This window comes from Corvus moneduloides, chromosome 8 (genome assembly GCF_009650955.1).
Source record: "Corvus moneduloides isolate bCorMon1 chromosome 8, bCorMon1.pri, whole genome shotgun sequence".
Taxonomy (NCBI): Eukaryota; Metazoa; Chordata; class Aves; order Passeriformes; family Corvidae; genus Corvus; species Corvus moneduloides.
The window spans coordinates 16,838,977-16,862,367 of record NC_045483.1 but is presented as its reverse complement, the minus strand read 5'-3'; the positions used below and the strand labels follow the sequence as shown (position 1 = coordinate 16,862,367).

Here is a 23,391-nt window from a genome sequence, read left to right as displayed (position 1 = left end):
CGCAGCGGGGCTCGGCCGGGAGCAGCGCCTGCGCGCCCGTCCCGCCCGCCCCGGGACCGGCCGCGGCAGCCCGGCGGGGAGGAGGGAGCGCTCCGAGCGGGGGAGGCGCACGGCGTTTCCCTTTCTCTTTCGCCGGGCGCCCGCCCGAGGCCGCGGGGCTGTGCCAGGTACGGCCGGGGCCGCGGCGGGGGCGGGAGGCGCCGCAGGTGCGGGAGGGGAGGGACGGGAGCCGGGCGAGCGGGGGCAGGGGCGGGCGGCCGCCGCCCTCTCCGGCCGCGGGTCCCGCGGGGCCGGGCGGCGGGGGGGCTGCTCCCCGCGGGGCCCGGCGCGGCCTGCGGGCCCGGCGCGGCGGGGCGGGCTGTACCGGGCGGGCTGTGCCGGCGGGGCGGCCGCGGCCCCTGCACCTGTCACCGCGGCCCCGAGTCCGTCCCGCCGGCGGCCGGAGCCCGGCGGGGCGGAGGCGCGGCCTCGGACCTCGGCTGCCGGCGCACGGCGGCTGCTGTTATGTAAATTACAGCTCCGTGCTGCTGCCAAGTTCATGGCGACGCTGGTCCTCCCGGGCATCGCCGCTGTCCGGCCAGGTTCACACAGCTTTCTTTTTCCACGTGTGTTACAGGTAGGAAAATGACTCGCCCGGCACAGGAGCAGGAGTTATGAGCCATGTCTCCGTGAGACCTGCGGAATTAAGATCAAATGCCTGGAGAAGTCCAGTTGCACAGAGTAGCGCCACAGCTCTTGTGAACTGTGGACATCGACCCCTCTCAGACTTGCTTCTCTGTCCCCAAGCACTCTGCCAGCATTTCCTGCCCCACGAATGGCTACTCAGAGGAAGCATTTGGTGAAAGATTTCAATCCTCATATCACCTGCTATATCTGTAAAGGCTATCTCATCAAGCCAACTACAGTAACAGAGTGCCTCCATACCTGTAAGTAGTACTTTTCAAAATAGTTCCTCCTTCATAAGTTATATTTTCTTGAATTGTTAATGTGTTTAATATGACCACTGTGCTTGTTTTTGTTTACTGAATTTTTAAATTATATACTCTGAATTAATCCAGTCTCTTCTGGAGTTTCCTAAACACTGGTCTGCAGTCTGGGTCATCTTGAACTGTATGCAGTTCTGTGCTCCACAGTACAAGAGAGGTACAGAGCTCCTGGAGCAGGTCCAGCAGAGAGTACTAAGTTGATTAAGGATCTGGAGAACCTCTCTTACAAGGAAAGGCTGAGGGAGCTGGGCCTGTTCAGGCTCAGGAAGAGGTAGCTGAGAGGGGACCTCATTAAGGTGTGTAAATATCTAAAGGGTGGGTGTCAAGAGAATGGAGCCAGGCTCTGCTCAGTGGTGCCAGCCAATAGAGCAAGAGGTAATGGGCAGAAACTGATGCACAGGAAGTTCCACCTGAACATGAGGAGGAACTTCTTTTCTGTATGGGTGACCATGCACTGGAACAGATTGCCCAGAGAGGGTGTGGAGTCTGCCTCACTGGAGATACTCAAGAACAGTCCGGATGTAATTCTGTGCCATGTGCTCTGGGATGGCCCTGCTTGAGCAGAGAGGTTGGACCAGAAGACCAACTGTGGTCTCTTCCAACCTGACCCATTCTGTGAGGGTATGCCAGCTCTGCTGAACACCTTGCAGAGTACAGAGACCCTTTTGTTTCCCCTAAGCCTAGTGGTGATTGTGCTGGCTCTAACACCAACCTTGTATCACTGTGGCCTGTCTGATCGCAGGTGAGATCATTGGGTCAGGTGTGCTTATTTGATAATACAGCCATGCTTCTGAAACTTAAGCTAACGTATCTGTTGGCAGTGTGTATGATGGGTACACTAGTTTGATGAGTACTGGCACACATCTCTCTAATGAGTTCCATGGCACAACGCAGAGAAATACATGAAAGGTGGCAAAATATTTACGTAGGGAGTAGATCTCTTTCAGTGAAACCATCTCATGAAAAGTTGTTTAAGTTGTCTTCTGGTCCTACTACATCTGAAACATTGGCATGTATGAATTATATTAAATGTATGAATGGTCCTGTCAAACTCTGTCATCTTACTTTCAGAGGCTTATTTACATGCTTGACTTTTTTTACATTTATTCCTGAATAGGCAGTAGTTTCACTGGACCTTCTTGAGAATTTGGCATCTTTTCAAATAGTATTTGAAGTCCTCTAAAAGAAGAGTAAGGGGAACTGTATGTCTTCTGGTAGATTTCCCATTTTAAACCTTCAATAAATATCAATTAGAAGTCTTGTCTTGGCATTTCCAGTCATTTCTGTGCAGTGCTGTTCTTGCAGTTGTTATCTTCACTGTTAATTTTTACAATTTGATGTTCCATCCCTACTGTATGAAGTACAGAGAGAATTAAAATAGTGGAAGCCACTGTGCAGCAGGAAAACTATGACACAGTGGCCATCACAGAAACATGGTGGGATAACTCACACAACTGGAGGGCTGCAGTGGATGGCTGTAAAACTCTTCAGAAGGGATAGGCAAGGAAGGAGAACTGGTGGGGTAGCACCAGGTGTGTGTCTAGAATTTAGTGAAGGTGATGATAGAGTTGAGTGTTTATGGGTAAGAATTGGGGGGAATGGCCAACAAGGCAGGTACCATGGTGGGAGTCCGTTACAGATCACATAACCAGAATGAAGAGGCAGATGAAGCATTCGATAAGCAGCTGAGGGAAGTCTCACAATCACTAGCACTTGTTTTGGAGGGAGACTTCAATTTACCAGATCCCTGCTGGAAATAGCAGAGAGAAGACAGTCTAGGAGGTTCCTGGAGTGGGTGGAAGATAACTTCGTGACGTAGCTGTTGAGTGAGGCCGTGCTGGACCTGCTGTTTGTGAACAGAGAAGGACTGGTGGGTGATGTGACAGTTGGAGGATGTCTTTGGGCACAGCAGTAACAAAAATACAGTTTTCAATTCTTGGATAAGTAAGGAGGGCATTTAGCAGAACCACTTCCCTGGAATTCTGGAGGGCAGATTTTGGAGCTAGGTTGACGGAGTCCCTTGGGAGGCAGTCCTGAAGGGCAGAAGAGTCCAGGAAGGCTGTATGTGCTTTAAGAAGGAAATCCTAAAGGCACAGGAGCAGATTGTCCCCATGGACAGAAAGATGAGCTGGCAGGGAAGGTGACCAGCCTGTCTGTCCAGACAGCCTTGTCTGGAACTTAGTAAGAAAAGTAGAGTTTATGAATTTGAAAGAAGGGGCAGTCAACCCAGAAGGACTGCAAGGATATTGTGAAGTTATGAAGAGAGAAAACTAGAAGGGCCAAAGCCCAACCAGAACTTAATCTGGCTACTGCCATAATAGACATTTTAAAATGTTTCTATAATTACATTATCAAGAAAAGGAGTGCTAAGGAGGATCTTCATCCTTTATTGGATACAGAGGGAAAATAGTGACAAAGGATCAGGAAAGACTGAGGTACTTAACAGAGGTAAATTTATTAGAGAGAGGTAAATATATTATTAAATTCTCTTTCCCTTTTAAGAAACTGGAAAAATTCCAGTATAAGCTAATTTTTTATGGTTGAAGTTTAATGAACATTAGTAACTTTTAAAAGATTGGGGTGAGGGGAAAATAGTTACATCAGAAATCAGTTCAGATTTAAGAAAAAAATGCTTTTATTATGGTATCTTTTTGTTTGTGTAATTTATTTATTTACTTTCGCTCCTGTTACAAAAGAATAATGGTAGAAGGAGCATTCTCTTCTCAGCAGCATCTGCTTCTTTTGTTCTTTTGTAGTTTGTGAGCTCTTCACTGAGCCAGCTCTGTTACTGCCTAGTTCCCAGGTTAGAGCAGGTGAATTTTACTGAGCTGCCATGTACTTACACAGGTCTCCTCGCAGAAGAACTACCACATGTTTGAGTTGTTATGTAGAAATGCAGGAAAGAAGGTGGTGTTTCTTTAAAGCAAAGTCTAGTTATAGTTGCCAAAATACAAAGCTTACAATAATGGAAAGGAAAATAAAAACTTGAAAAAAGTTTTGAAAATGCAAATCTTATGTCTCAGAAGAAAAGGTGATGGCAGAATTCAGGAAGGTACTCTGATAAATTATCTTATACTTGTAGAAAATATTTAATCTTTTTAAGTTGTAATTTTTTTTTCAAGTGCAGGTATGGTACCATACAGGCATGATTCTTCAGTATTGTCCAAATACCACAGAATACAATGATTTTAACTGTCCTTTGGTATTTGTCTTGTACTTGCTAATTGCCTTAATTGAAAACAGTGTTGTACAAGTGATCTAAATCTGCAGATATTAGTGGTTGAAGAAGCAGCATAAATTCATTAGATACTGGGAGTACAATGTATTACTCTGGACAAGATGAAAAGCATGTATTGACATAGATGTTCTCCAGTGACTATAGGGGAACCAAAAGGTAACCAAAGGTAACCAAAGCAGGGAATTAGCAGCTAATTCACCTATTCTGTACTGCTGAAAATATTAAGTAAAGTCTTGCTCTGAGAAATTAGTGCCTTTTCAATAAGAGATGTTTCTGATGGGGCTTTTGAAAATGTTGGACAGATAACCCCACTATTCATGGGGAAACCTAAGTGCAACTCGGGTAGCAGAAGTGCAAATTCTCCTATCTCTGTTGGGAAGGAAATGGTTATGTTACTGCAAAATTACTTAGTCTGCAAATTCAGTACTTCATTTCTTTTTTGCTACTTCCAACAGAATGGTTTTGTCTTATGGACTGAGACCTTTTATTCCAGTCTGTTACACAGTTGTCAAGGAAGTTTAAGAACTACTGATGGAAGCAGGCTGGATGTGAGCTAAAGGGCATGTCCCATCGTCTGTCTCCTGAGTCACTCCGTTGTTTAGTGGAGTGTGCACTTACAAAACTTGAAAAATAAACTTTCCTCGAGAACATTCTTTAGTATCTTAGAAAATAACAGGCTGTTTACACAATTGTAAAAATGTTGGTTGAAAGGGACATCTGGAGGTTGTCTAGGCCAACTTCATGCAGGAGGCAGGTTAATTGCCAACGCTCTACCAGGTCAAGCCATGTTTCTGTGTAGTTGACACTTGAATTTCCAAGCGTGGAGTCTCCACAGCCTCTCTCAATAACCATTTCCAGTGCTACAGTCTTTATCTAGTTTTTCTGAATGTCCTGCCAAATGTCAACATGTGACTATTGCTCCTCATGGTACAATCTGCCACTCCCAAGAAGACGGGCTCCGTCACTCTGGTAGCTGCTGTTCAAATGGTACAAGCTGTTATTACATCACCTGCCAGCCTAAAGCATGATCTACTTTTGGCCAAGTGCTATTGCCACTTCCTGATTACATTTTTGTCCCTCACATAGTTGGAAATTGACTCCAAGGGACATGAGGTAATCTGCCCTCTTCCCCATGAGCTGGAGGAGGCTGTTCAGCTGTACTTCCCTGGGTCATCCTTCCCCTTTTTATTAAAGGTGGGCGTAACACACTACCCTTTTCCAGTCATCAGGTACCTCTCATAATCACCATGATTATGGTGATAAGCTTTCATCTTAGTGCATCCTACCTGGCCTGTAGATTTAAATACATCCAGTCTTTCTCAGTAAGCTCTAACCTGCTACTCTTTGGCCGTTGATCATCCCTCTCCTTCCCAAATCATGCTGGTATGCAGGGACATCTGGGATTAAGCTCTACCTGTGAAGACCAAGGCAAAAAGATACTGAGGATTTCAAACCTTTCTATATAAGCTATTCCCGAGTTGTTTCCCTCATTCATTAACAGCCACATTTTGTCTAAGCTTCCTTCAGCTACTAGCATACTTACACAATTCCCTCAAGTCTCTCATTAGTTTTAGCTATGGCTGGGCCTTGACTTTCCTTCTTTTGTCTCCAAGTGCCAGAGTAGTGATTTTATATCCTTTTGTTTCCCATCCTTGTTTCCACTTCTAATATGATCTACTTTTGTGGATTAATTAGGAGCCATGTGCACTAAGGAATTCTTGTTCACTAAGCAGTTCTTCTGACAAAATTCCCTGTACAGTGGACTGTATAGCTCAGCCAGCTCTCCTAAGTTTCTTTCTAATGATAGTCTCCTTGGGAAATCTGATGAACCGTTGCTTAAACAAGCTAAAGTCCCATCTCCTGAAGTTCAGAATCCTAACTGTGCTGTTTAAGACTGTATCCTTCCTCAAGATGCTCAACTCACCACAAGACGAATCTTGCCCTCTGTGGCTGTTTTTGTCATCAGCTTTTCCATGTTTATGAACAGGAAATCAAAAGGTGCATTACTCCTAGTTTGTCTCTCTAATACTTGTATTAAGAAATTGCCAACCAAGGCAGTCTAGGAGCTTTCAGAAATGTCCTTCCCTGCAGGAAATTTACCAGAGTGGTTTTCAAATTTTGCTAAAAACCTATGCTGTCAACAGAAGACAGCAAAAAAACTTAAGTGCAGCAAAATTTCTCACCCTCAGACAAGCGAGCTGAGCTGCTTTCAGACTCCTTCTCCTGCAGAAGCATTAGTCAATGGCATGTAGCAGGGCCTAAATGTTATTTTGATATAGTTTTCAACACAAAAAGTCTTTCTTGGTCATCACATACTGAAATTCTCTCTCCTTTTTAACAGAAGAGAATCCAGTTTGACTGTGTCTGGTAATTGTAATTAAGAGTGGAGTAGTCCCACTTGTATAGTTCTGAAAAGGATGGTTAAGTGAATTGAAGTTTTCTGTCCTGTTTTTAAGCAAACACTTCCCCTAAAAGTAAGTGCTTTTAAAGTAGGCTTAAGGTAGATAATTAAATACTTCAGTAAACATACAAAATTACTCGTTACACCTCTGTGCCATCACTGAGATGGGTTTGATGTTCCACTAGCTGTGCATATCCTGTGCCCTTCCTTTGCTCACTGCATCAGAGTGATTAACTTGGAGAGAGGAGATCCTTGGAAGAATTCAAAGGATGAGTTCTGACAAAGAATTTGTACCACAATTAACTAATTAAACTTTATCTTGTAGAATACTTTATTTTAAAAATGCAATATGAAGTTTTATTTAGGTACCTTATTAATCAACATTTAAACAGTAACCTGGAGGGATACATAGGTATGTAGATATGCATAAGGCAGGTATTTTTTTTGTTTGTTTGTTTGTGACATACAGCACAGTCTTGACACTTCTATCTGCATTTTTCATCTGATTATAAAGATCTGAAAGAATGTGTGAACCAGATATCTCTGTATTGGAAAACAGCATTGTTATGGTTGCCAGCCAATTAGCATATGTCACAAAAGTACTTTTATCAGCTGTGGTAAGTCATCTTCTGTGAGTTTAACTTTTATTGTGTCTCATCTGAAATGTCATCATGCAACTACGAAATTCAGGTTCTCATTTCAGTGGCATGTGTAGCATATAGCTCAAAATTCTGCAAACTGTACATTTTGGTTAAGCAGTTTTCTTTTGCCTGTTTGCTGCCTTACCATGACCTACAGTAAAGCAAATGAAACTGTGTTATTTTGTTAATCTATACTGAAAGCATTAAAGGGTTTTGGGTTGGAGTTTGGTTTTTTCCCTAATGAATTAACTATATTTGTAATTTAATTGTGTTTAAAGATTCCCTTTTTGGCTTTTTCACCCAATACTTAGATTTTATCCCATTTTCTGAAACTGCAAAGAGATAGGCTGTGAGAAATGTTCAGTGTTTTACATTGAGAGTAACAGAGGATGATTATACCTATCATACAGGAAAATACTGGTTGATGATCCCACTAGGAGTATCATGTATCAGTTCGTTATTCTTGCATGCTAGAATTTATGTGTATTTTTTTCCTTTACATTGCTGGTGGTGAATCACATTTAGTTTTGGTGGGCAAATCCTCATAGCACCATAGGTCTACATGAGAAAAAGCAAAAGTTATTTTATATTACTACAGTATTGATTTACAATTTCAAGGGATTTTTATGGCATGGAGCTGGCTGTACAAACACATGATCCAGATCTGTGTGTTTGTTGGCATAGGGAAACATCCATATAGGACTGGACTGCTTGGTTCCTTTATGATGCTTCCTCTGTATATGTTCTACTCAGAGACCTTTCTTACACTGGAAATGAAACTCTTCATTAATCATTAGGTCCTTTCTTGGACCGTGCATACCTTCCAAGGGTGTCATCTCCTCTCAAAAAAAAAGGGTATAAAGAGAGCACAAAAATATATTCAGAGTGAGGAATTCAGTTCCTATCCATAGATTGGTTTATATTATAAATATTTTTTCAAGTTACATTATTGTGGACATTAGCACGCTTTATGTTTAGCAGTGTTTGGGAGATTCTATGGAGTCAATTATCTGACTTAAATAAGTGTGTTAGTTATTGATCCCGTGGCATGGGATTCACTTCTGAATAGTAAATTTCAGATTTCTTCTAGATGTAAATGAAAGCTATAGCTCAGATAGGCCATATTTGTCTTTAGTTTGGAAAACAAAACAGTAAAACTAGGAAGCCCAAATTTAAAATATCTTTACAAGACAAATCAATGAGTCCTTTTCAAAGCAGTAAGACCAATGTCATCTCTTCAAGACTTCAAGAACTTCTCTGACATGAGTGGAGCAGAGATCCTGAGAGCAAGTGAAGGGAATTAAATTCTCTTAAGAATTTCAGAAAGTTTTCCTAAAATGCAAGGAAATTCTTTCAGAAGGAGGCTAATTCTAATTGCTTATGGAAAAAAAAAACTAAGTCGCTCTGGAATTGATACGAAGCTCCTTCTCCTTTTGAATAATTTTTGTGCTAATTCTCCAAGTCCGATTGCAAAAAAAAATCATGGAATGGTTTGGGCTGGAACAGACCCTTAGTTCTGACCCCCCTACCATGGGCAGGGACACCCTCCACTAGTTCAGGTTGCTCAGAGCCTCATCCAGCCTGGCCATTTTCCAAATAAGAGAAGGTTAGGGGTTGAGCTTATCAATTCCAAAATACTGACCAATTCCAGTTACATTTTTATGACTTTTTCCATTTTGTTTATTCTTTATCATTTTAAGTTGGTGTCAGGATAGAAAGACTCCATAGAGATGCTGCTGTTTATGCCAGACAGAAGGCTTACCAAAAAAATTTTAAAAATAAAGACTAGCTCCTTCCTTTATTATGGGAGTTAGCAGATGAAACTCCATTGAAAAAGAGTTATCTTTAAGCTCAGTTTTTATGAAGTCAAGTTAGAAGAGGTCTAGAGTAAACCAAACCCTTTTGTTACTTACCTCAGTGACTTTCAGCTGAATTTCCAAATGACCATAATTTGCATCTGTGTTAGACTTCACAATTTCATTATCATACTTGCTCCTCAGCCCTTTTCCCCCCATACTCTTTAAATTGAACTTTCCAACTAATGACATTTCTGAGATAGCAGATGACTCTTACCCTGGTGGTTCTCATCAGTATCGTCATCACCCACCACTAACCCATACACTTTCCCCTGACAGAAGCAGTGTATTCAGCACAATATAGATACCAGGATTATGAGCTATCAGGTACTGCTGCTGAAAATTCAGCTCAACTGACAGAAGTGTTATTTCACAATTCCTTGAGAAACTTGGGCTGTGAAGTTAATGTCTTTAAGTTAGTGTCTTAAAGCAGTTGGAAGAAACACCAACGTGGAGGTTTAATGTGTGTGTTATCAGCATCAGCTGATTTGATGTAACACTTCTGAGCATTCTAAGGCAAATACAAATACAGACTTTGTTTGTTGAATTTCACGATTCCTAAAGTTGTCTTACAATTAGGATTTACCAACTTGTTTAGAGATGTTCATGCTTCTTTAGGTAATTGATGAAAGAAATTACAGTGTTTCAGCAGAAAGCATATTGCAATCACAGCAGTCCATTTATTTTTTCAGTCCATTTACTGATGAATTTGCAGTTCTTATTTCAGTGTAGGTGAATTAATAATAAGCAGAGGGTAGAGTGTATCTCTGTCCAGAGCATTGTGGTGCAGTAATAATAGCAGGCATATTTGTTCTCATCATCTTGGCTTCCATTTTCTTATTAATGACATTAAAATCTAGAGTCTGTAATTAATCATTTGGAAGCAACAGTAGTGTAGCACCTTGTTTAGTTTACTTTCAGTTCATTGGTTTTTAAATTCACATTGGTTTTGGTTTGGGTTTGTTGATACTTGCCATGGTCATGATCCTGGTTTTTCATTGAAAGATTCAAATATTAAGTGTTGATTCAAATATTAAATTTTGTCATTGCTTTGGAAAGCACTGTGTCAAAAGGGAAACACTTTGAACCTGCGTACAATTTCTGTGAACTTTTCTCTTACAATGAGTACTTGAACCAGTATTTTCAGCTGCAAGCAACACCACTGGAACAGAAGTGATGTATGTAAGTCCTTTTCAGATCAGCTGAGGTGATGGTGGGCTCTGCTGGGCTGAAGCTCCCCAGCACACGCTCTCTGAGAGAACCTGTTCTTTAAAGTGGTACAGGCTATGGGCTTCACATGTTATGATTCTGGGAGAGTTCTAAGTAGCAAAAATATCTCATCATTTAAAGCAGTGCTTGTCCAACCTGTGCTGCTGACCTTGGTGTCTCAGCGTAGCAGAACTAACTAAGGTTTTGAGGAACAAGATAAGATTCATTGTAATTATTTACTTTAAGATAATACTCATTCACTTCTGATGCATGAAGTAGCTACCACGTATCATTAGGTCATACTTGAGCAATATTATTTAGATCTTTTCAAGTTGTTTTTTCCTTTTTTTTCCCCCCTTCTCTTAGTTTGTAAGACTTGTATCGTTCAGCACTTTGAAGACAGCAATGACTGTCCCAGGTGTGGCAACCAAGTGCATGAGACCAATCCACTAGAAATGTTAAGGTAAGATGCTATTTCACAATATTTGCTGAAATGAAAGAACAACAGAAAAAGAAAAAAATCTTAACATCTTTATCCTATAAGGGAATTGATTGTTTTGTTTATTTTTATAATGCATGTATTAACTGTTCTAAGCCATGTAGGTTGTCATCTTCTCAGCTCCCACTGAAGTCTAAACTGAGTTTTTTCAGATGTAATAAAAGGAGGAAACATAAGGGAAAGACAAAGAGTGATTATATTGTACAAGTCTAAAAAAAAAAGCATTTTAATGTTTCTATTAAGCAAATAAATGAACCAGATACCTTTTATTCTTTACATGAAATTAAATGCTAGTGTTTCTTTTTTCGAATTATTTAGGGCATTCCAAACCACATGGCAAATTTTTTCTTCTTAGAACAATATAGAAAAAGAATCATGCAAAAACCAATGTTTTTCAGGGCATAGGTCTGCCAGTCTGATTGAAATCTGCTGTGAGATTAATGTAAAGACATTAATGAAAATTTTTTTTACATTATAAATACCCTTTCTTGAGATTTTTCTCTATATCACAGTAACACATCTTTTCAAAAACAATTATTTTTCCGGAAATTCTGGATTCACTTTTAGTGATGTTATGTTGAAAGAAAAGATGATAGACATCTCGTAAGATAGAGAAATCAAGAAATGTCATCATAAGTGGAAGAACTTCATGTTTTCCTAGAGTGATGAAGGCACTCCCTGCCCTCACTCCCAACTCTACCTCCACCCCATCCCCCAGTATTATTATTTTGTAATACTGTTGTGAACTTACGAGGACTTAAATTAATGTAAAAATATAAATTTACATCTGGAATTTACTAGGCTTGGTATTATTTCCTGGTGCCATTGTTTTTGTTACAATTTTTCATACATTGCTTTGATTTTTGACTGATCCGTGTGTGCACAACCATTCCCATACTTCAGTTATATACAAAGAGGGAAACTGAGAGAGATTGAATTCAGCAACTGGAAAGGGTGTGATTGGCCTAAGTCTTTATCATCTGAATGTTTTTTGGAAGGAGAGGGCTGAGCAGGTTTATGTAGGTGTTTACCGTAAGTATTTTTCTGGTTTCCTGTCAGTTTTTGAGGTGCTGTGTGAGTCATAACAGAACATGCTATAGGCTACTAATAAGCTGAAAACAAAAGCATTTAGAAATATTTCTTTTATTCTGGTGGGACCACTTCACATGAGATGAAAGATGCATTTTCTGAAACATGTAGTAGATGTTTAGTAAACAAATAATGTCCTTTGAGCAGGAAATTATAGATGGGTGAGGAAAGTTGAGAGCACAAGCCCCAAATGTGGGAAGAGGTATTTTCTATGCAATTATTTCCTGAAATTCCTTTTTGAGTCATTTGGTCTCTTTGCCAAGAAACTGCATATAGTTAGTAGTTTCCTGGTTGTATTTTATGGACCAACTTTAAACATTTGCTAAACTAATAATCAGAAGAGCACATGAGCAGTGCAATGGAATTATCTTTCCTGGCTGTTGCCTGCATAACTTTATACAAGTCTTACACTCTGACCATAGAGATCAGCCTTTAATACAAGTCTTGCACTCTGACCATAGAGATCATTGCTAAAGAATGCAGTCATTTTCTGAGAAATCGTGCTGAACACCACATAGTAGTAACTAAGATCTCTCAGATAAGCTTTATAAAGTACTTCTAAACCCAGTTCTGAGTAACTTCATAACTATGTGAGCTTTTTACATGTATCTCGTAGTTGGCTGCACTTAGGGTCTGTTGTAACTACCAGACTAAGTCTGAAATTCAGTAAGCCTCAAATTCAACATTGAGCTCTAAAATGAAAATGTAGGAAGAGTGTTAAGTTTTAAGAATTCCCTTTACTGATTTAGCAGAATTCTGCAGCATCAGTACTCAATAGGGTCTGTGTTGACAATGTCACGAAGGCAGACTTCTTTTTCTCTTGCTAGCGTACTCCTGTGCATGCAAGTTTTCCTGAGCAATAGTCTTAGTTTGGTTCCCATTTGCTGATGATTATCAGAGAGTATTGATCTTATAACTCATTCAGTATTATAGAAGAGGTGAAAAAAGAAACTATACTAAGCTGACAGAAATGCTTGGTTCTTCTTTCTCTACATTCTGGTTTGGAGATTTGGAAGATGGTTGGAAGATGTCGGAGTGGAAAGAGGTGTCTCTAAAATATCAATCTTGTTTCAGCATTAACAGGAAGTGTCATATTAAATGACTGAGACCACCTTTTTCAAGTAGTTTCATTTTGGAATGGGTTTGATGTGAGTCAAATACAAATCTTTATGTCAGAGTGCTCACATATGTGGATTATGGGAACACTGTAAGATGCATCTGAAATTGAGAATCTTGTAAAAATTTCATTTTTCCCTAACATTTTATTTTCCCTGGACTTAAAGATCAGATAGGGCTTTTTTTTTCTGCCCTTTGTCAGAGTATTGATCAGTATTTATCCTCTGTAAAGAAAAAAAAGGGGTTTTTGTTTAGTTTTTGAAAGAAAATAAAGTCATTGGCTAGAGTGGGAAGCCAGTTCTTGCTTCTAGCATTGTAACTTTGCAAAGTATACTGGATTTTTTTGCTATTTTAGCATTACCAGTGACTTCTGTTCTGGGCCACTGAAGGTAAATTAGAAAGGGCTAAGTGGGAATTTTCAAAAATAATTGAAGGAAAACCAGCATGTATTATACCATCCTGAGGAAAAGAGGGATTTTTAATTAAGGCAGTGATGTTCTTTTTTGAAGTCCTTATTTAGTTTCTTTTAATGAGTAAATTATGAAGGTTGGAGCTTTCTGACAGTGTGAAATGAATTCCATTTCTAAGACATGTTCCCAAGTTCCCAGTGCTCTGTGTGGGAACCTCACAGAAAGCAGTACCCTGTAGTTACCTTAGATACTGACAGAGGAGACTACGAGATGCACCATCTGGTACGTTGATGACCTAACAGATGACCTATGTTGTCATCTATTAGAAATCAAGCACTCAGACATCTTACAATTTTAATTTCCTTCTTACCTCTGAGAAAGTGCTCGTTATGTTGCTTTGTTTTATGGGAGGTGTGTTTCACTTGCTGGATTTTGTTGTTGTCATCCCCTTAAGAAGAAGCAATTAAGAATGGATTGTGGTTGTAGCTTAAACATGAATATTCCTAGGGTATGATTGTATCTACTGATGGATTCCACAGGGAACTAGTCTCAGAACTTGATGGTTAGGTGATGGGTCTAATTTTGTACTTTTTGTACAAGTGCAAATTCTGTAAAGAGACCCTTGAATACTCCTGTATTTATTCTAAGATAATTTTTATCAATTTATATGGATTTTAGGCATTCCTCAACAATAAAAACATTCAGTCTTACTCCTACTTTGCCCCTGTTGGTAAACAAATGACAGAACAGCTATGTTTTTTTAAACAGGCTTATTGTGTATTATTAATACCATGTACACGGGTGTATTTGCAAATATATATGTAAAAAAATAGATTGTTATTGAGGTGAAAAAATCAGGGAATTAAAAATATGCCAGATTCTGACTGAATGTCAAGGTACTTAATTTCTCTGTATTATTTATTATTTTATTTTGTCATGAGTTTTTGTTTAGGCTGTGGGCATTGGGAGTTTCTGCTGACAAGAGATGACATAAAGGGCAAAGGAGAGGAAGGAAAAGGAAACAGAATGAAAGACAGAGGAAACTGAAGGACAAGAGACCAGGAGAGGAAGTAGAACTAGAAAGCAGATGATAAACTAAATGGATAGAAGAGTTGGTTAAATTCAGAGAAAAGGAAAGAAAAATATTTTAGCTTCAGCAACAAAAGGGTCACTTCACTGTGCCCACTGGAAGGGACTGTAGTAACTAGTTTTGGCACTAATAGCAGGGTATCAGAAGACATACCTGCGCTGTGTACAGTCTTCTGGTGTACCAACTCATGGCAGATTCAAATAGTTCAAATTAATTACACTGGGTACTGAGAACTGTCAAGTCAGAGCAGCATGGATGCTCTGTGGTCTTCTTTATCCTGCCAAGACTGGTTTGTCTGTGGTGTGGTAAGTAGGGAATGGTCTGTTCAGTTTGTCGTAACAGGCTTATTACCAAAGCACTTCAACACTTAATATGATAATGGAGTTTATAATTTTCATGGTTACTAGTCATGAACTGGACCTTAAAATTGGATACTACTCTTCCAGTCTGTTTGTTTTAGTAACACTATTGTTTGCAGGCAATACAAATTCAAAAAATAAAAATTTTTGAGTATAATGTTTTTTCTCTTTTGTTTCATTCTTCTCTTTATATATTAAAAAATAAATGCCTTAGTTATTTCTATGATAAATCCATTTAGGAGGTGGTTGAGATAAGCTTTAATGTATGTTGTCTCTCAAGCTAAAATCAGTTGACTTTGACAGGATTTATTATTTACCAGAAAAATGAAACTCATTTCATTATTCAAATGTGTTTTTCATTTAAACACTAAAAATACTGTAAATGCTGGTTTCCATTTAATGTGAAATGTATTTTTTCCTTCTGAAAGGCTGGATAACACCTTAGAGGAAATTATATTTAAGTTGGTGCCTGGACTTCGAGAACGTAAGTTTCTCATTTGGTTTTGGGAGCTGTTTGGGTTGGCGGAGGGAATATGGCTGTTTCTGATTATATACCTGATATTGATTTAAAAATTCACATTACTGTTCTTTGATGTTAACTAGAGGAACTGCAGAGAGAGATCGAGTTTTGGAAGAAAAACAAACCTCAAGAAAATGGACAAGGTGATGATTTTTTCCCTCTTCTATATGTTAAGTAACACTGCTTATTAAGACTGGTTTCTTCACTCACACAAGTACATTTTGTTTTTACTGGATTCAAAGCTACTACAGAAAACCTGTAGTGACTGTGCAAATGTGGTATGAGCCTCCGTATACTGCTGCTTATCTATTAACCAGTTGGCTAACAAACACTAGCTGTTTTACCATCATTTTTATTTGCATTACCCTAGGCTCTCACTTGCAATGCTCCCACAATTGTCCAGCTGAATTTTTAATTTTCTTAATACAGCAAGATACAGATTTTTTTTTCGCACAGTTTTTACAGATTACTTTCTGTTACCAAATTTGACCATCTGTTAAGTAGGAGGTTGTCAAGAATTAGTTATGACAAGTAGTAAAACAGTTTTCCACACATGCTAAATAATTGTTTTATATAGATTCCACAATGCTTTTTTGTTTGTTTGTTTCTTTTTGGTTGGTTGGTTGTTGGTTTGTTTTGTTTCATTTTTTGTAGTTGACCCATGAACTTTGAAACGCAGTATTGAGGTGCTAAGTGAGGACTACATCCAGCTGGTTTTATGCCCCTTTAGTTTGACATCAGGTTTTTAATACTGTAGCCTGTTTGATTTGATTTTAAAGAACTTTTGAAAGACTCTGCTAAGTTAAAAAAATAGCTATTTTCAGTAAAGGGTAACTGTCAAGTAAACATCTTGTAATATTCTTCTGCACTCATTTCTTTATAATGTCTTCTTTTCAACTTTGTAACATTTCATTTTCTTTCTCACAAGTTTTGTTGATTTGCATTTGGCATCCATTGTAAGGGACAATGTTATTTTCTCCATTATATAAATAAATTAAAAACTGCAGAACAGTTTAGATTAAATTATATTATTTGACTACAGTATACTATGTAGTGCATACCTGTTCAGTTTTAAAAATACTTAGAATATTTTTTTGTGAGATATAGACATTTCTTGACTGTTTAGAAAATGGTATTCTGCTATATACATAGAAAGAATTAACAGATAATTTGTGAATTTGTAGAATGTACTTTTCACCAACTTACTTTTCTGGTTCTTACCTTCCTCTCCTGATTTAATGGTAAACCTTATGGAGATGAGTTAATAAGGATAGTGAGATCTTGGATTGTTTTTTAATGAGAGGAAAGCTCTAACTCACCAAATACACTTCTTAGTAGCTACAGATGTATCCAACTCCATTAGTGACTGTATCCTGGGGCTATGGAACTTTGTCTCTATAAACCATTCAAAAGTCATGACAACTCATTGAGTCAAAATATGAGCACTTAAGCTATTTTCTGCCATAAACAAGCATTTAGAATCTTGCCTGGGAAGAAATTATTTGCTGAGAGTAATTTCAGTTAGAAGAGACTGTTTCAGTGGTCAGTACCATGCCCTGCAATCACATTGCTCCTGTAGTTCAAGAGTCTGTCAGTTATGTCCTGTGCCACAGGTCACAGCACAGTTCCCAACCCAAGCATCTAAGATCTGTAAAAACATCCCAGGACTTAAAATTTTCACATACCAGAAGGAAAAAATCCCCAAACAATAAAGCATATCTCAGGCATTGGTGACTCCAGGAGGAGAGTGGTTGCCAGAAAGAGTTGACAGATGAAACATACCATGATGCAGAGAAAAAATACTCATTGGTACTCTCCAGCCTGAACTGAACAAATGCTTGTGACAGGTAGACTGCACCTGCTGAGTTAATAGAGTTTGCTTCCTGGACTTTCAGAAAAAAAAAAAAGGCAAAAAAATCTAGTTTGATACTATAAATTCTGTTCATAGGAAGATGATAGGAACAAAATGTATGTATGATACAAATTCAACTAAATGCATCAGTAGGGACTTGGGGACAAGTCTTTTATAATTACTGAAAACTTAAAAACTGTAAGAGAGAAAAGTAATGAATATACCTTAAAACTCATCTAGAATATGTAAACTGACAAAGGGAACTAATTACTGTGTCAAGAAACTTAGTCATGGCTTGGTATTTATTAAAGTTTACATTCTATTTTCTCATCTGAACTCTTCTAAATTCCTTTAGAAGTCTTGTAAGTGTAGGAAAGCAGCAGAACTTGATCTGAAAGTTTTTTTAAAAATGTGAAAGCAGCTTATTCCAGTTAATTGTGGTAGTGTTTTATTCCAACAGAGAGCAGCCTTTGTTTTAAATCAAAATGAGTAAGTGGGGGATACAGAAAAAAACCACATGTATACAATAAGATTATTGTATACTGTATTCTAAATCTGTGAAACTTATTCCGTTTTATGGTTGTTATTTACATACATTGCAGCCTTATCTAGATGTACTTGCTAGTCTTAGCATTTGAGTGCTCAACTTTGCTAAGCCTTGCTAAACTGTACGAGATGCTTCCTTTTCCAAAGGGTTTTAAACAAGGAACCAATAGAACATGTTAACAGCATGAGTGAAAGGGGATAACACATTATATGCGATTATGTAATTTATATAAGCTCTGCTAAAAAATTCACAGAGCTTTCCTCTTTTCTTTGTATTTTTTGGTTTTAAGGGGGAATAAGTAAATATATGGCTATATAGCTGTAAAATCCTTCTGGGGAGAAACACCTGGAGTTCTTACAGTGGCATTACTTAGATCAGGTCAAAAGTGGATGAAATCTAAGCTTTAATTTACCTCATGATTACATTACAGGAACTTGTCTTCCCTGGATTATTGTGACAGACAGTTAATAGGAATTGATTCACTGTGTTACTTTGATATACAAATGTTGGGATTGGTTATTCCATTGTTTATTTTAAAACATTATGTTTGTCAGTGAACTGCCACATCTTACACTAGGTTTATGTGTCTGAGAGATCCTGATGCATGCACAGTTGCAGGGTTTTAATTATTGGACATATCAGATGTAGACAGCCATACCTGATATAGTCCACTGACTAATTTTCTGTTCCATAGAAATCTGTTGCTTGCATATTGCATTAAAATTTCAGTAGTAAAAATTTGTTTTCAAAGATTTTTAAATTGGTCAGTTTAAGAATGCACTGAGTTGGAATTGTGTAAATTTAATGTGAAGAAAAAGTATGGCTCATAAAATGCCTTTTTTCTCAAATATGTGATTTTTAATTATTTTATACTTAAATAATATGATCTTTGTATTTTACAGATGGAAGTCCAAAAGCTGATAAACCCAAAGTAGATGAGGAGTGTGATGAAAATGAAGAAGATAAAGACTACCACAGGAGTGACCCACAGATTGCAATCTGCCTCGACTGTTTACGCAACAATGGGCAGTCAGGAGATAATGTCGTCAAAGTGAGTAGCAAACAAACAGTGCTGTAGTTATTGATGACAGAATAGCATCTTACAGGAACCAAATGATTTTATAACCATTAAAAATAAATTTTAATGTGGTGACCTGTTCCCACTCCACACTTATTTTGTCCTTCTGTTAGAAGCATTTCAGTGTATCTTTGATATTTTGTGAAAAATACAGTTCTGTACAGAAATCCATCTGTGACAGTGGAATTTTTTTTGTGTCTGGGTTACAGTTTTGTGGTCTACAGCCTTGATGGTATATAAGTGCATTACACAACAGATTACAGCATACCATAGAGGTACTTATGAAGGTAGCTGTAGGTGAGCTGCCTCACACCTTCAGGATCACTGTCTTAACGTGCCAGAATGAACCTGCTTATCAAATGTGTTGTGCACTGAATGACTGGGATCCAGATTTTCTGAGCTGTAGACCTGACTCTGGTATGTTGTCTATGGCCTTGGGGAGGTCACTTCAGTCTGCAAAACGTGTAGAGTAATACCTGCCAATTGCTGTTTTAAGAATTAGGGATATTTGGGTTCTGTTCCTGAAGGAGATTACCTAACATACTGAGTCTAGACAAAAGTCTTTAGAAAATCTTTAGAAATCACCTTAGATTTTAATAACATTTTATTAAATTGCAAATAGCAGAATAATAAGAAAAATATATTTAAGAACTTTTCTAATGAAACTACTTATATTTTCTGTGTATTATGTTACATGTGTAACTTTGGAGGTTCTTAACTCTTCTAAGGAATGCAACATTTGTTTGACCCCCAGCATAACTAACACAAACACATTGATTATTTAAGTTCTTCTGGGGGTTTTGGTGGTTTTGATGGTAGCTGGGTTTTGGTTTTTTTCTTTCCTCCCTTTTGTATCTTTTAGAAATGTCTTTAGAACCAGAGACGGGTCAAATGAACTTGCTTGTCATCTTTTAAATTTTGAAAACAAGTGAACAAAAAGGAACCTATGGTGTCATTATGAATTAGAAGAGAGTGCAGTAAAACTGGTTACTGATTGAAAAAAGTATCAGTTACAGCTGTTCTTGCCCTAAAGATTGCTCACATTTTCCAGAATTTCTAACATGTCTTTTCTGATTTGTTGCTGTTGCTGTAGGGTTTAATGAAGAAATTTATCCGCTGTTCTACTCGAGTGACCGTGGGAACTATCAAAAAGTTTCTCAGCTTAAAATTAAAACTTCCAAGTTCCTATGAGGTACATTTGAAAGAAAGATGCTTGTATTTTATTTCCCTGCAACATAATACATTTCTGTGAAATTCAACCATATTTAAACCCACTTCCCCTTTTTCCAGGGATACAGGAATTTAGACTGAAGCCAGACTATTTCTTCAGCCTGTTCTCTTACAGGAGCCAAAGGCTCCATGAAGGGCAGGTTGCCTTTAGCACAAGCAGCAGGGTAGGCCAGATTCAGTCAGGGGTAGGGCTGAGTTAGGTTTGGTGCACAGGTTTATAGCTATACACAGGAGTTTGTCACAGTGTCATGACATGCTGACCAGCCTTTTTGGTGTTACTTGGTTTTTAATCTGTCTGGTACCTTAATGCCTTGTGTTACAAAGAATCTGCTTACTTCAAAATTTTGACTTTTTTTTTCTGTCTAAAAACCAGAAAACATAGCTCTAGTAATGAAAATATTGACAAACATTTGCAGTGGCAGGCACTAGTAAGATGCTATAATACAGTTTAAACTGGAAATTTTTCACAGTAAGATCATTTTTTTTCCTGTCTTTTGCTTTCAGTTAATGAATGTCTGTGTACTTTGAAGTGCATTTTTCTTATAATTTATAATTATTTTTAAACTAATTTTTAAAAATTTCTTTATAATCTATTTTTTTAAATGAAAATTACAGTACTTCTGGTTTGTATCTTTGGGTTTGAAAGAGCACTGGCATAGCAAGATGGCCTTCAAAATACAGCACAAGGCTTTCTCTTCAAACAGATACTGTGTAGTGTAGCTAAATATAGGGAATGTTTGTCTGCTGATTTCATACCTTGGTAGCAGACTTTCTTCTCTCCACACTTCAAATAAAACCACAAAAGTGAAAAAATACCAGTTGAATACCAGTGCAAAAAATAGCATATTGTCAGCATATTGTATTCATCCAGGTTTGATATACATGTCTGATGGAATTGTTGTATAGTGATAGGAGTGGAGAGATTAACTCTGGAGAGTCACTTAGCAGTTCATTTAGACATTAAAATTCTGCATCCCTTTGTCTTACTGTTTGTTCTGTTATATTTTAAGCTGGATGTACTATGCAACGGAGAAATCATGGGGAAGGATCATACTATGGAATTCATCTATATGACAAGATGGAGACTAAGAGGCGAAAACGTAAATGCTGTTACATTATTGATAAATGATGTTTTGGTATATTCATTATAGAGACTATACATGCTTTCACATCTTAGGCCAGAATATATTCCATGACCCTTCCAAAAAAACCCTATTTAAAAATGCATTTTGCATGTTTTCTGAATTTCTTATGTAAAACCCTATGGGTGAAACCCTGCAGCACATATATTGTGTAGATTCTGAAACTTCAAAATAACAGATATAAAATGTGTACGTGCAAGTTCTCCTCAGAGTTTTAAGTCAAGTAATTGAAAACCCAAGCCCTTGTTCTTTTTCAGCAAATTTGCTTTTGGTGGCCTTTTGAGTTACAGTAGTTGGGGAATCTGCATCCAGCAGTTCTTCAGTAAGAACCTGTTTTATTCAGTCAATAAACTGAAAGTGACACTGAAAAATTACTGGTGAAATCTAATTGTTTTATTACTGTTTCTCTTAATACCATCTATTCTTTTTAGATAACACTGTGTAACAATAACATTCAGATAACAGCCAGATGGGTTTTCCTTGCTGCATACGTATATTTTAGAATTGCAGTATTTAACTTTTTAAAAGCCTTTTTTTTTCAGGACTGATACTCAGTTTGATTTAGTATTGCCTTGTATATTTAATTTTTTTTTTGTTAGAAGTCATATCCTCTCTTCTTCTTTTTCTTTTATACATTTGTTTGTGTGTGCCTGTTGATTGTTCTTCACTTTTTATTGCTTTGTAGCATATGCAAGTTTGTCTATCGTTACTATTGGAGCCTAAATTGGAGTGCAGCTAAGGTTAAGCATTTAACATACCTTAATGTGCTGATCTGAAGAAAATTCCAAATTTCCTCTATTCTTTTTTGTTATAAGCTTCCTGGTGCTCAGAATAAAAAGCACTGGGACACAGACAGAGAAGACAGAGGATTAAACACACTAGAGTTAACAATTCACAAGTTTCCTAAAGTTTTACCTTAATCTGAAGCTGGAGGGAGAAGGATAGATTTTGATAGGAACTAGGGAGGTCAGTGTATATAGTCAAGTATTCATTAAATTTGAAAGTAATATTGCTCTGAAATTTGGTGATTGCTGAAACCCCAATACTGTGCAAGTAAGGGAGCTTTAACTAGAATTTTTTCCAATACTGCCTTGAAACCACTGGATGTTTGTTTGGTTTGCCATCTTGTATTTTTGTTAGCATTGGCTGCACTAGTAGGAAGTGTTGAGGCAACAATTTCAGTGATAATGGATTTTTTTCATGGCATTTCATCCTGCAGCCTTTGCCTACAAATAGACTTTTGGCAGCTGCATGAAATTGGAAGCAACAGTAACTATGATCTTGACAAAAAGATAGTACTGGTGAAAATTTTTCAAAAATCTCAGAACTATATTTTTTAACATTTAGTGAATGCAAGAGCTGACAGCTCCTGGTTAAGTTTGTAAGTTGTGTTTATATACATACAGCATAGCCAGGTATGTGTTCATCTTCTCTTTTACGTAGTTCTAAATCACTCCCCTGAAGTCAGAGATGAGTAAAACCTCTAAAAATTTCATTGTGCTGGTAATAAATCCAGTAATATCTAGGCTTGTATGATTTTGTTCACCTCAATGAAATTGCAATACTAATTAATTAACAGTCTCTTCTTCCAAATGAAGATCAAGTGAATCCATTAGCTTCATCTTTGGTACTATTGGCCATGAGCTTTTACTGGCATAGCTGTGGACCTTATATGAGGTAGACAAGTAAAGGGAAAAATGTTATTCATTAAACAAATCTTTCCTGTTTTCAAACAAGTTGATTGTAACCTTTACATTTAAAAATTTTTTTAAAAAATCAATAAATGGTAAATGTGTATGTCCAGCTGTGGATGCCTCTTATCTGATCAGAAAATCATCTCCTTCGCAGTTTCGGTGTCAGAACTGCTCATCTTCGCAAGTCTGCTCACAGGATGGCACTTTTTATCAGGTAAGAGGCACTCACGACTGTACATATTACAGTCATTAAGGTCCTGTCAGCACCTCCATTGTAATTCAACTTGTGGAATTTTTATAATTCCTCACTACAAAGTGCTAAAATTCTGTGAGCAAGGCCTGAGCATTTTCATTCCTGCAGCACAAACTTTATTTAAAGGGCTTAGGGTTTCTCTTATTTTACATTAGGCTGGTTTTTGTTTGTGGTTTTTTTG

At 37.9% G+C, this 23,391-nt stretch overlaps 1 protein-coding gene across 4 annotated transcripts in view; it reads left to right on the top strand.

Moving 5' to 3' along the window:
- The window catches only part of PCGF5 (polycomb group ring finger 5), a 65,885-nt gene that overhangs the window by 30,995 nt on the left and 11,499 nt on the right, over positions 1-23,391 (top strand). For 2 of the 4 annotated variants that reach the window (XM_032115602.1, XM_032115603.1), the window contains 8 exons: positions 617-926; positions 10,698-10,794; positions 15,323-15,378; positions 15,498-15,557; positions 18,716-18,864; positions 19,985-20,083; positions 21,132-21,221; positions 23,112-23,171. In XM_032115602.1, the coding sequence (XP_031971493.1) occupies positions 815-926; positions 10,698-10,794; positions 15,323-15,378; positions 15,498-15,557; positions 18,716-18,864; positions 19,985-20,083; positions 21,132-21,221; positions 23,112-23,171 (723 nt within the window). In that variant the 5' untranslated portion in view covers positions 617-814. Of the gene's footprint in view, positions 1-43; positions 168-616; positions 927-10,697; positions 10,795-15,322; positions 15,379-15,497; positions 15,558-18,715; positions 18,865-19,984; positions 20,084-21,131; positions 21,222-23,111; positions 23,172-23,391 lie in introns of those variants that run through there. The other 2 variants (XM_032115604.1, XM_032115605.1) reach the window with 2 other exon arrangements.